Source organism: Scyliorhinus canicula, chromosome 9 (genome assembly GCF_902713615.1).
Source record: "Scyliorhinus canicula chromosome 9, sScyCan1.1, whole genome shotgun sequence".
NCBI classification, from domain to species: domain Eukaryota; kingdom Metazoa; phylum Chordata; class Chondrichthyes; order Carcharhiniformes; family Scyliorhinidae; genus Scyliorhinus; species Scyliorhinus canicula.
The window spans coordinates 61,618,255-61,633,796 of record NC_052154.1 but is presented as its reverse complement, the minus strand read 5'-3'; the positions used below and the strand labels follow the sequence as shown (position 1 = coordinate 61,633,796).

The following is a 15,542-nucleotide window of genomic DNA, read 5'->3' as shown; positions in this document are numbered from 1 at the left end:
ACAGGGAGATATATATATACATATTTGGCACCCTTTTGTTTTTTAAAATTGCTGCCAGCCAGCAGTGTAGGTTGAAAATGATACAAATTAGCAGACAAAAGTGATACCGATGTCAACTCTCTTCACCCACACACTGGACACATCACATTGACCTTTTGGACATGTCTAAATATGTAATCTTTGTGGAAACTCCTGAAATCATGCCTGTGGCAAATATAGTGCTTTGCATTCCTTTGAACCCATCTGGGAAGCCTAATATTTGGCCAGCCCAGGATGTGCATAATGTTTGTCTAGATTCAGACCCTGGAGAGGGCACTCCAGCTCCACTGCAGAGCATTAACATAATACAGGAGACATCATTTTATGAGAAATAAGCCCAACTTGATTGGCGTAGTAAATGGCTGCTATGGGCCATCTCTGACGGTGGAAAGGAACATCATAACCCACTGGTCAGCCACTGCCTACCTCCAGTCAGGCAGCCCCTGACACGAAATATGCTGACCCAACATGGTCCATTAGCTTCAATGGGTGCTTGGAGTTTAAGAGACTCTGCTCAACAAGTGGATATAATCCATCACATGAGGCAAACAAACAAAAAGAAAGAATGTGCCAACTCTTCGATTGGCAAGCTGGAATGTCAGGACCATCTGCACAGGTTTGACAGATGGTTTGCAGCTGGTCGATAATACCCGTAAGACAGCTTCAATTGATAGACTGAGCATCGTCATAGAGTCAAGAGACCAGGCTACAAGAGACCAGGCTCGCTGAGATTACTGAAAGAAAAACATTACTTATTCAACTGGAAGGGGGAAGTGCTCAGATGAAATGCGTGAGCGGGATTTAGGCTTTGCTGCAAGAAACTCGCTACTCTCGATGATAGAACCCCGCTTAAATGGTTTAGAACATTTTATCTCCATCCACCTTTCAAGTCAAACAGGATCAGTTAACCTTACGAGTATCTATACTCCAACAACGTGTTCCAGTACAGAGGCAAAAAGTTCTGAGGAGCTTGACATTACTTTCAGCAGAATTCCCGTCAGAACACTTTGACCTACTGGAGGATTTCAACGCAAGTGGGGAGCATGAGGCTTGGCTCTCCTCAACCATCACCACCTGGGAAATATAAATGAGAAAGGACAGAGACTATACGAGCTTTGTGTACTTAACAGTCTTTCAGAACAAACCATTCTACAAGGTATCCTGGAGACATCCAAATTCAGTGCATTAGCACCAGTTGGATCAGATCATGAACAGACGTAACTCTCTGAACAGCATTCTCAGCACACGCCATGTATTCCCTGATATACACTGACATTTTTCATTCAAAGCAATAATGCTATCCTTGTACCAATATCAGCCATACTGCCTATTCAGATAGAAACCAACAGTTCCATGACTTGATTAAACAAGCGCTCTTCACAGCACTACCACACAAACTTCAAAGCGAAATGGAACATGCTTCACAATACTGTCTGTGATATCACACTCTCAACACATGGAAAAGAGCAAAAAAATGCTGACTGGTTCAAGGCTAATATAACTGTGATGGAACTTGTCATTGAAGCCAAGTGTTCCACTCTTATTAATTATAAGAGAGATCTGATCAAGAAAACTACGCATGCACGAAGAGCCGTTTGATGTAAAGTCCAACAGGCTGCAAGGTGGTCAGCCAATGGCTACTCGTTATAACTCTGCCAGTCCAAAGATATACAGGTTAGATGAATTGACCATTCTAAATTGCCTCTTATTGTCCAAAGGTTAGGTGGGGTTACGGGGATAGGGCGGACGTATGGGCCTAGGTAGGGTGCTCTTGCAGAGGGTTGGTGCAGACTCAATGGGCCGAATGACCTCCTTCTGCACTGCAGGGATTCTATGAATATCCAGTTGTCCTTCAACACAGGGAATATCAAGGCAGGTATGAAGGGATCAAAAAAGGCAACAAGTCCATCAAAAAAGAAAAAAAATGACCCCACTGCAGTTCATCACTGGCTGCAACAAACTGCTGGAGGGCTTGCTGGAACACTATGGGCGGCACGGTGGCGCAGTGGTAAGCACTGCTGCCTCACGGCTCCAGGGTACTGGGTTCAATTCCAGCCTCGGGTGACTGTGCAAATTCCGCACAATCTCCCCGTGTCTGCGTAGGTTTCCTCCAGGTGCTCCGGTTTCCTCCCACAGTCCAAAGATGTACACGTTAGGTAGATTGGCCGATATAAATTGCCCCTTAGAGTCCAAAAGATTAGATGGGGTTACTGGGTTACGGGGACAGGGTAGAGATATGGGCTTGAGTGGGGTGCTCTTTCCAAGGGCCGGTGCAGCCTCGATTGGCCGCATGGCCTCCTTCTGCACTGTAAATTCTATGATTCTATGACTACCTTAAATTGTATTCTGGGGAGAAGATCACCAAAGAAGCTCCATACATCCTACCTTCATGGCAGAGCTGGAAATCAAACTCAGAGTGGAGTTTACCAAAACTAATGACTAGTTTACCATAAGCAAAGCTCTAGATGTAGATGCTACACTGCTTGAATTTATTAATGTGGATATGCCGGAGTTGGACTGGGTTGAGCACTGTAAGAAGTCTTACAACATCAGGTTAAAGTCCAACAAGTTTGTTTCGAATCACTAGCTTTCGGAGCACTGCTCCTTCCTCAGGTGAACCACGTGAGGAAGGAGCAGTGCTCCGAAAGCTAGTGATCCGAAGCAAACCTGTTGGACTTTAACCTGGTGCTGTAAGACTTCTCACTGAATTCATTAAGCACAGGAAACCTGCACTCCTGTAACATCTGCACAAGCTCCTCGGTCTCTGTTGGAGGGCGGAGGCAGTGCCCCAGGAATTGTGGGACTCAAAGATTGTGACCCTGCACAACATCAAGAGTGACCACAACAATTGCAACAACCATCAAGGTATTTCCCTGCTGAGCATCGTGGGACAAGTATTTGCCTTTGTCGGACCACAGATCTTGACTGAATGGATCTATCCTAAGTCCTAGTGTGGTTTCAGAACAGCAAAATTTAGAATTGATATGCTATTCTCATTCCAGCAGCTGCAAGAGAAATTCTGTGAACAAAGGAGGACACAATATATTGTCTTCATTAATCTCACTAAAACATTTGACCATGAGTAGAGGCAGTCTATTTAAGCTGCTGGAGGAAACTGGCTATCTGCTGAAGCTGCTCATTGTGATCTCTGCTTTCCATGACAACATGACGGGGTAAGATCAGACATGATCTTATACCAAGAGATGCTGAGGATATGTTTGAGGCAGCAAAGTTGGAAACTATTTAGCCGTTTCTCCTGCCTAGCATATGTTCTCCAGGTCTCACTGCTGTAGAGGTGTATGAGGGGGATACATTGTAACTTTGTGAGATCCACAGTGGGGTCGAGAGGCTGGTGTTCTGGCACCGACACTCTTTCGCATATTCTTTTCTTTACTACGGTCATGTGCCTTCACGTCTGTCTCTATCCATACCAGACAGAGGGAAAGCCGTCAGCTTTTCTCCCCAAAGATCCAAGACGAAACCGTGCCAAGTTATAATCAGAGTTGGTCTACTCTCACAATCTCTCACTCAAAATCCATACTGAGGAATACCTGCACTGGCAAATGGACCTTCTCTCACGTCTGTAAGAGTTCGCTTTGACGATCATCATCAGAAGACAAATATCATGGTCCAGGATGTTGCCAGATTACTATCTACAAGCATTGCTAATGCAATGTTGGAGATTGTCAATAGCTTCACGTGTCTAGGCTCGATAATCACCAGCAATCCATCATAGTGCTGAAATCAGCACAATCGCAGTTGTTATGTCCAGGCTGAGTAAGAATGTGGAATAACAGCAATCTGACAAAGAACATCAAACTGCAAATCTACTAATCTTGCATCCTCAGTACACTCCTCTACAGCGGTAAGACCTGGAGAACATATGCTAGGCAGGAGAAATGGCTAAATAGTTTGCAACTTTGCTGCCTCAAACATATCCTCAGCATTTCTTGGTAGGACAGGTCACCAATTCAGAGGTCCTGGAGAGTTCGAATTCAATCAGCATACACTCATTGATAAGCCAACAACATCTGTGTTGGCTTGGCCATGTTCAATAAGTGGATGACAGCTGCATACCCAAGGAGCATCTGTGTGGCGAACTGGTCACTGAGACACAACCTGAAAGCGAGATATGAAAATGGTGGATGTTGATATTGACAACTGGTGTTAAGTAATGGGTTAAGAGACATTGCAATTAGTTGTCTCATTTATGTTAAGTGTTCAATGATTGTCTCATTTATGTTAAGTGTTCAATGATTGACACTGATATGTAAAGGGGCTTCAGGTGGCCTCTGGATCAGGTGATGTGCAGAGTTCTGTTGGAACAAATAAAAGTGGTTTGATGAACCAGCAGCAGAACTTTTGCCTCTTCATACCACAACATCGAATACGTCTAACAACTGGGAGACAATTTCTGACAGCATTCACCTCTGGAAGCTATGAGGTGCTTAACAAAGTGTTGACTCAAACCAATGTCTTAAGAGATAGATGGCTGTCACAGACTATGGGGCCAGGGGTAGGTGAATTTTAAAAGTTGAACTTTTATATTTTAATGTATCAAAGGTATGAATTTTTATAGCTTATATGACAAAATATTTTTGGTCAATTTGTGAATCAATGAGTAGCTGATCAGGACATCTGCGCCCATGATCATGAAAATTAAACATCTGTGGGAAGCTGGTGCTCTACACTACTGAAACTTCAAAAATACTAAGCACATTTGCATAAAACCGCAATTAATTATCAATCACTAACTGGCAATTAGTTATTTTAAGATTTCTGCATTTGAAATGAGAGACATTAAAAGCTGGTTATAATTGTACAGCATTTTTTTAAAAACTTAACCTACTAGAATGAAGCAAAAGACTTCCTTCAACTGCAGGTGGATTCCAACCACATATTCACATCATTACTGGTACTGACTATTTCCACATGGGTAATGTCACGCGACTCAGGCCCTGCCTTAGTTCATCTGCTGCTGAAAACTTCATCCAAGTCCCATTCACCCGTGCTCATTGGTTTCTGGTTAAGCCATATCTCTATTTTAAGATTTTCATCCTAATTCCTCCGTGGCCTTGCCTCTACCTGTCTCTGTAATTTCAAGTCCTACAACCCTCCAAAGTATCTACACTTCTCTACTTCTAATCTCTTCAGCACCCTTGATTTTAATCTCACCACCATTGGTGGCCATGCCTTCAGCTGGCAAAACTCCAAGGCTCTGGAATTTTTTTTTTTATCATTCGCTCATGGGACATGGTGTCGCAGGCTGGGCCAACATTTATTGCACACCCCTAATTGCCCTTGATGAGGGCAACCCACACATTAGTGAACCAGATGGGTTTTTAAGACAATGGTTTCATGGCCATCATTAGACTTTTAATTCCAGATTTTTATTGAATTTAAATTTCACCATCTGCAGTGGTGGGATTTATACCTGGATCCATAGAGCATTTCTCTGGGTCTCTTATTTACTAGTGCAGTGACAATACCACTCTGTCACCCCCTCTCCTAAATTCGCTCTCTAGACCTGGAATTCACACCCTAGGCCTCTGTCCAGCTTTTAAGGTGTGCCATGCAGACCTTCAATCAGCATCTGGTCATCTGCAGTAATATCGCCTCTGTGGTTCAATGTCAAATTTTAATTTACAATGTTCCTAAGAAGCTCCTTGGGGCATTTTATTATGTTAATGATCCTATATAAATACAAATTGTTATTAGATCTCCGCTTGCACTAAATTTGGAGTTGCGATGTCTTACTAAATAAGTTAATTCAAATAACTGCAGCTGCTGGTAAACTTGCAGTCAATTCGAGAGAAACTATGACAAATTTCTGATTCTCAGTCTGAAGAAACAGGAAGAAAATATTTACTTTTCTTTCAACTTTTTGTTTTAAAAACAGTATAACAAGGGAATTTCAGGGTAACAAAAATACATCAGCTGTTTTCATACATATTTGCAAAGCTCCAATAGTGATAGTCACCTTGAGTTATCAAAATAGGGGCAGCACGGTGGTACAGTGGTTAGCACTGCTGCCTCACGACGCCAAGGACCCGGGTTCAATCCCGGCCGCCGGTTACTGTCCATGTGGAGTTTGCACATTCTTCCCGTGTCTGCATGGGTCTCACCCCCACAATGCACAGGGTAGGTGGATTGGCGATGCTAAATTGCCCCTTAATTGGAAAAAATAATTGGCTACTCAACTTTATCAAAATAGAACTGTCATACCGTGAGATATGTTATATATTACCAGGGCTCATAATTACTGAATAAATCAAATTCCACCTATGTAACAAGGAACTATGAAATTATTACATCAGTGCTTAGAGCATCAACCATTTATAGTTGTGAAAAACTGCTAATCAGATTATAGATTCCTTTACCCACACATTTAATCTTTATTTTAATTTTAATAAAGTCCAGGTGACACAAAAGGTTGGCAGGCAGTGTGCAGGGAACTATAGGTATAAATTTAGCAGCCAAGGTAGTGGTTATTTAGCAGCATTTTTCTGTGGTTCTGGAGAATGATAACAGTAGGGGAGTTATGGGCTTGGTTGTACCAGGAAAGGACTGGAGAGATTGATAGCTCTGTATGGTTGGACTTTGTAGTTTGAGTAGATTCCTGAGGTGTCACTGGAAGGAAGGGGCTGGTGGTCCAGGGTCAGCAGCTTTGGGGGGTGGGGGCGGAGGGTGGAAAGAGTGCTGGAGTGCCTGAAGATCAATGTTTGGCCCAATATTTCCTTTCCTTTCGGTTTACAGTGTAGTGTTAGGAACCAAACACATATATTAGAATCATAGAATTTACAGTGCAGAAGGAAGCCATTCAGCCTATCGAGTCTTCACCGGCCCTTGGAAAGTGCACCCTATCTAAACCCACACCGCGAACCTATCCCAGTAACCCCACCTAACATTTTTCGGGCACCAAGGGCAATTTAGCATAGCCAATCCACCTAACCGCCACATCTTTGGACTGTGGGAGGAAACTAGAACACCCGGAGGAAACCCACGCAGACACAGGGAGAACATGCAGACTCCACACAGATAGTGACCCAAGCCGGGAATTGAACCTGGGACCCTGGATCTTTGAAGCAAATGTGCTACCCACTGTGCTACCGTGCTGCTGTATTATTTTAAAAACATGGAAGTTGGCCTTGAGGCCAGTAGTGAAGAAGGGCTTTAAATGTTTACATCACAATGACACAGCTCAATATTTGAATATTTACAACAACCGCCGGCACTGAGATTTGAGCTTCCAAGTAGATTTGTTTTTGTTTTAAATAGTGTCTCTGAACAAAACTATTGCATGGAGGTGATCCAAAGGCACATTAACCATTCTGAAACTCTGAAGTTTCCAAAATGGCATCTGTAGATTAATGCAATTTTACAAAACCAAAGTGGCTTAAGTGGATGTGATTGTAAACTTAAGTAAAACTTGAATGAGACAGAGTACAGTCATTAGGCTGAAATTTTTGTTTTGAGTGAGGCACCAAAGCAAGACAGGCCAAAAATAATTAACCCAGTTACAAAGGTTCCCCCTTCCAGTGTAAAGCTTTCACAATTTATTAAATACACGCAAAGGAATCTGGAGTTTGAAGTATTGGTCTTTCCTGGCTCATAAAATATTTAATATCTCATTTCAAGTGAAGTAAATCCATTTAATCAACTGTTCAGAGAAAAATCTCAACATCTGAGCGGTATTTGACTCGGTATGGCACCAAGGAGCTCAAGCAAAACACAAGTAACTGAGGATCCTAACCATCCAATGGCTGAAGTCATGTTATACAGAATAAGACAGTTGCAGTTGTCAGAGGCCAATGAATGCCAAGGATGTCACTGCAGTGGTTTCACCTCAACCCAACAATCTGTAACTGCTTCTTCAATTACCTTTCTTCTATCGCAAGCCAAGGAGCAGGGATCTTCAGCATGGATTCCACACTGTTCAACTGCCTGCAGCAAAACTTGGAAAAGTAGCACAGAAGGTTTATGGCACTCTAGTGTCAGATCATGAATCTGTTAGTCAAGAGAAACCCCTGTCATGTCCTTTGACCTTCAATTACTATTTCTTTAGCCAGCAACATCTTGGGGGTCATCATTAAATAGCGCAGAGCCTGGGGACTTCAATAAGTGGCTCACATCCTGGATCCTCAAAGTTTCTCCTTTAGAAAGCTCAAGTCAGAGTGTTATTGAACATTCACTACATGCATTGAAGGGTGGAGCTGTAACATTTAAGAAGCTCAACACCAAGCAGGTTGAGAAAAAATAGAAAACGTCAGGCAGAATTTGTAAAGAAAAGAGAATTTTGACCCTTCATCAGCACTGCGCACAGCGGTTTTCTTGATCAATGCCATTGCCACTAGACTGGATGACAGGGTAGTTGGTGGTTAGCTTAGCACTGTTATTTCATAGCTCCAGGGTCCCATGTTTGACTCCCCGCTTGGGCCATTGTCTGTGCAGAGTCTGCACGTTCTCCCTGTGTCTGCGTGGGTTTCTTCCAGGAGCTCCAGTTTCCTCCCACTGCCCAAAAACGTGCAGGTTAGGATTAACCAGGATTGGCCATGCTAAAATGAGGTTGGGTGGGGCTGCTGTGTTACGGGCATGGGGCGGATCTGTAGGCTTGAGTGGAGTGCTCTTCCAAGGGCCGGATGGCCTCCTTCTGCACTGTAAATTCTATGTCTATTTTTATGACTCTCCTCTACCACTTTGGCACTGTGACAATAGTATGTATGAACTACAGGATGCACTGCAGTAAGGTTACTTTAATAATACTTTCCCTCCTCTGTGACCTCTACGCCAAGAAGGAAAAGAGCAGCAATTTACAGAAACAACACCAGCTCCATGTCACACACAGTTCTGAGTTGGAGCTATATCACTTTTCCTTCATCATCAGTGGACCAATATCATGCGGGTTCCATCCAAAGGCTTTTTACCATTTATAAGGCTCATGTCAGGAATGTTGGAAAACCGAACACTTTCACAACAAGCAGCTCAACATCACCAGGACAGAACTATTCATTTCACTCACATCTATGACACTGGATTAAATATCTACCCTTTCTACACTGTGGTTCCAGTAAGTATGATGAGCAAGATGCACTACAAGGTTACTTTGACAACACCTCCTTCCACTGCAACCAAGAGCAGCAAACGTAGCAAAGTTGTGGGAATATCCTCACCTCTACAAGTTCCCTTCAAAATCAAACGCCAAACTTGACATATCACTTTCCTTGATTTTTTTTCCTTGATTATCACTGGCCTGAAATATCCTAGCTACTACCGCTGTCGAAGCACCAACATCACAGGAACTCCCAAAATTCAAGGCGGCCAACCACCACCTTCTCAGAGCAACTAGGAATAGGCCTTAAAGGGACATGGCCAGCATCTGAGTAAAGTAAAATCAACTTTTCAAAATATAAATCTTTCTCAGTTTTCAGACAAACCATTTCCATTGATAAATATTACAAAGCAAAAAAAAAAGAATATTGTTAGATTTGTGGAATAAAAAATATTTTAAATTCATGTTTTTGGTCGAGAAATGTACCACAGTCATTAAAGGATTAAGAGCAATCCTAAATTCCAATAACGAGCAAGCTTAATTTTTCCGCAATTTTACTGCTCGCCAAGAATATTCTGTCATTAGTTTGAATGCGGTTTCTTTCTTTTGAATAAATGTGGTGTATCCAATTTTTGTTTCCAATTAAGGGGCATTTAGCCTGGCCAATTCACCTACCCTGCACATTATTTGGGGTTGTGGGGGTGAGACCCACGCAGTCACGGGGAGAATGTGAAAGCTTCACACTGAGTGACCCGGGGCCGGGATCCTCAGTGCCGTTAAGCAGCAGTGCTAACCACTACACCACCATGCTGCCCTTACTTCAGGGGTTTCTAAAGTGCCAACAAAATGTATGGAATTCAGTGCCTTCCTCGGGTGGTCCTAACTCCTTTGAATTTGTATCACAACCAAAAGGGGAAGCGCAGTGGTTAGCACTGCTACTTCACGGTACTGAGGACCCGGGTTAGATCCCGGCCCCGGGTCACTCTCCGTATGGAGTTTGCACATTCTCCCCATGTCTGCGTGGGTCTCACCCCAGCAACCCAAGGATGTGCAGGGTAGGTGGATTAGCCACGCTAAATTTCTCCTTAATTGGGGGAAAAAAGAATTGGGTACTTAAAATGTTTTTTTTTAAATAACACCAATAGCTTACTCTAATCATAACAATTTCTTATTTTTATGGAACAAGGAATGTGAAGGTGCTAAATATATGCTTGTCTTAAAATTACCCCTTGAAGTCTTTATAGTGTTGACATTATTTGTAATGTTATTGCAACTTCAATTAGAGATACATTATAACTCATGAATTTTCTTTACCAAGTAGCTATCATAGAAGTAGAAATTATTCCTGACGTTTTGTGGAAATGCAACATGGTTGATGACTACAATCTGTAACAACTTTGGATATGAGTTTTCTTAGTTTATTTTTCACCTTTCTAAATTTCTGACTCGTTTGCCAGAATTTGTGTACTATTTGGAACTGCCCATTGTCCAACAAATCAGGATAAGACCAATATACACTAGCATTAAACAATGGAGAAATCAAATCCGTTTTAAGTCTGCAGTACAAGGTATTGAAGGATCAGACTCTGTTATAGTTCATAGAAAGAAAGGAGACATTATTTATTGCATTGTATATGTTTCACCTCAGCTTGAGCTGCAGGAAAATGAGTAACAAATTGCTCTAATCATCTCCTCCCCCATGAAACATTATGGAGAAATGTTGACCAAAAAAAAACTGCAAACCAGTAAAACCCTCAGTGAAGAACAGTTAATTATATATCAAATTGTGTTTCGATGTGGGCAGGTAGGAGGCGTTAGCCAGGGATCCACTTGTGCTCTGATAAATGGACACTGACCTAATCTGTGGCTGCTAGTTTAAGAACTTGTTTGCATCCTGTAACTGTAAATATATGCTTATAAAAGGGTATAAAGATTGGCTCCAGTAATATCCTTCACCAACTGGCTTTCTATATTACTACATACACCACCAGAATATCTTTCTCGCAAACCTTGCTCAAAAATAATCAAAACCAATGCATATGTTTATAGAATAGAACAGTACAGCACAGAACAGGCCCTTCGGCCCTCGATGTTGTGCCGAGCAATGATCACCCTACTCAAACCCACGTATCCACCCTATACCCGTAACCCAACAACCCCCCCCTTAACCTTACTTTTTAGGACACTACGGGCAATTTAGCATGGCCAATCCACCTAACCCGCACATCTTTGGACTGTGGGAGGAAACCGGAGCACCCGGAGGAAACCCACGCACACACTGGGAGGACGTGCAGACTCCGCACAGACAGTGACCCAGCCGGGAATCGACTAATTCTATATGGTTCCTTTAAAAAGCAACTCTTGTTCCAATTTGGCAATTCTGTGATTCATCATAAAGTGTAAACAATTACTAATGACAATCAGCAAAGGTTCCTTAGGCAGCACCTTCCAAACCCATGGCCATTACCATCTAGAAGGACAAGAGCAGCAGATACCTGGGAACATCACCACCTAGAGGTCTCCCCACAAGTCACGCATTACTCTGACTTGGAAATATATCACCATTACTTCACTGTCGCTAGGGCAACATCCTGGAACTCCCTCCCTCCCTAATAGCACAGTGGGTGAGCTGCACGTCGTGGACTGCAGCGGTTTAGAAGGAAACCCACCACCACCTTCTAAAGGGCAACTTGGAAAGGGCAATAAATGTTGGCCTAACAAATGACGCCCAATTCCCAGGAATTTTTTTTTTTTTTAAATCCGCAGTTCCCATTTTCTTCAGCAAGTGCTGGCAACGGCTTTGGTTTTATCATCTACATCTCCTCTCTACCCAAGTATTTTTTCTTCATTTATCTCATTACCACCTGCTATTGCCTTGCACCATCATCCCTTTTGTAATTTAAGCCCTCATGCCTTCCATCCTATCTCAGATCTTTCTATTTCTTCTTTCCTCCCCTCCCACTTTTTTCTGTCTCTGGGCATGCTTAAAACCGTTCTCCAACATGTTTCAAAGCTGATGAAAGATCATCAAGTTGAAAGATTAATGCTATTTCACTCTCCACAGATGCTGTCTGAGCTGCTGAATATTTCCAGCATTTTGTTTTTTATTATTACATTAGTAATGTTTTTCTTGACCAATAACCTCGCTCTTGATGACACATGATCCTGATGTTCCGAGGATTTCATCTTTAGTGAAAAATTTACCATCTTCCTAGTCAACATAACAGATACAAAATATTTAAAATAGGCATTTCAACTTGGTAGCTAATTAAAAGGATGTGTTTGGTTTGCGTAGGTGGGGACGAAAAAAATCATGATAAAAGATAACATCTGTGTTTCTGTCAACAGTTAACATTTCTAGAATTGCACTTAACCAAAGAGTACAATTTCAAGAAGTTATGCATTAGTAGCTGTTCAGAAAAATCACTATCTTATTTTTCATTTTTTTCATATACGTTTCCTAAATTTAGGTATTAATCCTTTGATAATATCCTTTTCAACGATAAAATTAAAAGTTACTTGAATTACTTACCATCATCAAGTGTGATATCCTGCAGACCAATAGCCTGAAAAGGCAACTCACTATCCTCTGGTTCTTGTTTAATATTCATTGATGCTCTTTCTGGTGTTGGAAATGGCAATGGATCACACACATTGTGATGCGTCAATGGAGGAGGTGCTGACAGACCTCCTAAACTCGTACTATGTAGCTGTGGTGAGTTTTGTCCAGAGTGTGGAGAATGTCCCAAAGGGTGAGCTGCTGTTGGAGATGGTGAAGCTGGACCTGAATTCGGAGAACAGTACATTTGCTGCATTTGCTGACATCCAAGGTTGATTTGAAGTGGACCAGCTACATCAGGCTGATAGGATAATTTATCATATCTCTGGCTAGAAACAGAGTTCATGGGAAGACCTGCCTGCCCATTGTACATCATGTTAGATTGCATAGGCTGATAAGAAGGCCTGATAGGTGGAGCTGGTGTTGGGAAGGACTGGCAACTCATGGAAGGTATAATGGGACATTCTGAACCTGGGCTAATGCTTCTTCCGGATAGGTGTGACATACACGCTACTGATGGAGAAATCATTGGTGCATACGTTTGCTGCATTGGAGGGCCGAGGTTCCTCTGTGAAGCAGATGCCAAATTTTCATGATGGTGGCCCGTATCTGTGGAAGGCAGCTGAGATCCAACTTGATGTAGACCAGATGTTGCAGTGTGTGCAACAGACATTGGAAGGGCTGGAATGGTGGGCAATTCTAACTCGTCTGTGAGCTCCCGTTTGATTAAAACTGTGAAGAAAAAGAAAAGACAGAATAAGTCCAGATGGAGTGAATAATATATACCATTAATACATCAATGCATCCACTTTCATACCTTTTTTGCTGATACCATGGTGTCAGGTTGCCGAATGTTCAACTCATCTGAGTTGGCGAATGCCAAACTCAAAAAAGGTTGTGGGCTCAAACTTTATTGCTGGATTAGAATACATAATCTGATGCTTCAGTGCAATACTGAAATGAGAAATGCATTTCCAAATGTGCAATTATAGATAGTCAGAGGCCCTATCTGACTACTCTGGTGGTTCACAAGGACAAGATGATCACATGACACTATTCTATGAGGAGCAAATATTTCTCCTCTGAAACAACAAACTAACAGAACAATTAGCATTAATTTCACTCTTATTTCGGAATCTAGCTACTTACAGTATGACTGCCACATTGACTGAGGCAACATCACTTCAAAAGATGAATTCTTGGATGTGAAAAATGTCATCATGTGCTGTATAAAGACAATCATTTTTTCTGACTCTGGCAGTCCCGAGAACCAAATCCAATTGGCCATTTAGTATAAGCGGTCGTAGACCATGAGAATTCTTTATTCCCGTCTGATTTTTCTCTTCCTTAGCCCAGCACCACTAAGGCAAACACTCTTTTATTCTGATCAGGGAACTCAGCACAAACCTGGGGCTAAATCTTTTGATCTGTAGCGCTGGATCATACAAGGGTAGAACTTTTACCCACCAAGTCATCAATGGTGAAATCTTAACATTCTGAGCATAATAATATAACCTACACTACTTAAGTAGAACTTTAGGGGGATACTTTTCCTCCTTCGGAAACAGATGTAAAAGTCTGAAATTACATTTACTACAATTACTGTTTGGCTCCTGCAGTCTAATCAAAAGTGTAGCTCAGCAGTAGTGCTCACTCCATAAGAAGACATCTGCTTAATACATGCACACTGCAGCAGAATGCACCTGCTTTTCACACCAACTCAGTCACACAATTTATGAATATAATCTTAATCTGGGACCACACAATTCCAAGCAATTCCCATCTAATTGCATAACACACATATATTTACAATCTGTAAGAAAACCAGGTAAAAAAATTAACAATGTTAAGACATTTTTAAAAATGCACTTATCTATCTTTTTTTTTTAAGACTATTGTTTACATATCCCCATGACAGAACTGCAAACTGCCAAGTACACATGGAAGATTCAAGGGGATGAAAGGTTGCATCTAAAGCTGCTTATAGTTGGGCTTATTGATGAGTTTTTAAAGATGTATGTTAAAATCATTCCATAATCATGGTTCTTTGACTAATCTTTTTTGAGTGGAATTAATCCATTGGTAAAGGAATAAAATAGCTATAGTCAGTTCGAAAAATTCTGAATAAAGTCAAGATTTTGCAGTGCAGCCAGATGCATCACAAAACTTGGAACATGGGTAGTTTTGTCTCCATTTAAAGATATGGAATAGTTTGTGACAAATGTTAACAGCTACTTTCAACATCTCCACTCAACTTTGAAGACCAAGTACAATCACTTATACCACTTCTACTGCTCTATTTAACAGTTTCAATTTCAAATTCACTAGAAGTTTAACTGTTTTGAGATTTTAAAATGAAGGACCTTGTTCACATTTAAGAATCTACATTTAGAGTTGAATATAAGTCTTTTATAAACAAACGTGTTTCCTGTTTCACTGAAATGTAAATAGAAGTTCACAATTATCATTTCCTATTTTTTTGAAAAGCACACCAATGGATCTTCCATGGCATTGCTCATTTGATTGGAGGATATATTTTGTTATAATGACAGGAAGGTTGCAACATATTATGCACAACACCAACTGTGCACAAGGAAGGAAAATCGGTCTCTATTCCTATCATTTCAAAGTAAGTCGGTACATGGTCCAATTCTCATCCAGTCATGCACTTGGAAAATCATCTGGCAAACCTTGGTCTCTTGCATCCATAAACTGCATATTTCAAACTAAATTATTTGTCTTTGTTTTAAACCTCCTGTCAAAAAGATTTGTAAATTACTCTCCTGGCTACCAACTCTAATCCTTTGATTACATATATGCCAAGTACTCAAGAAAGACAATACAGTAGCTGTTATACTTTTGTAAGATGGTAAAATACCATAAAACAAGCTATTT

At 41.4% G+C, this 15,542-nt stretch overlaps 1 protein-coding gene across 3 annotated transcripts in view; it reads right to left on the bottom strand.

Moving 5' to 3' along the window:
- LOC119971343 (nuclear factor of activated T-cells, cytoplasmic 3-like) overlaps window positions 1–15,542 on the bottom strand; it is a 199,503-nt gene that overhangs the window by 61,126 nt on the left and 122,835 nt on the right. For all 3 annotated transcript variants that reach the window (XM_038806755.1, XM_038806757.1, XM_038806756.1), the window contains one exon: window positions 12,621–13,379. In XM_038806755.1, coding sequence (XP_038662683.1) covers window positions 12,621–13,379 — 759 coding nt within the window. The remainder of the gene's footprint in view (window positions 1–12,620; window positions 13,380–15,542) is intronic.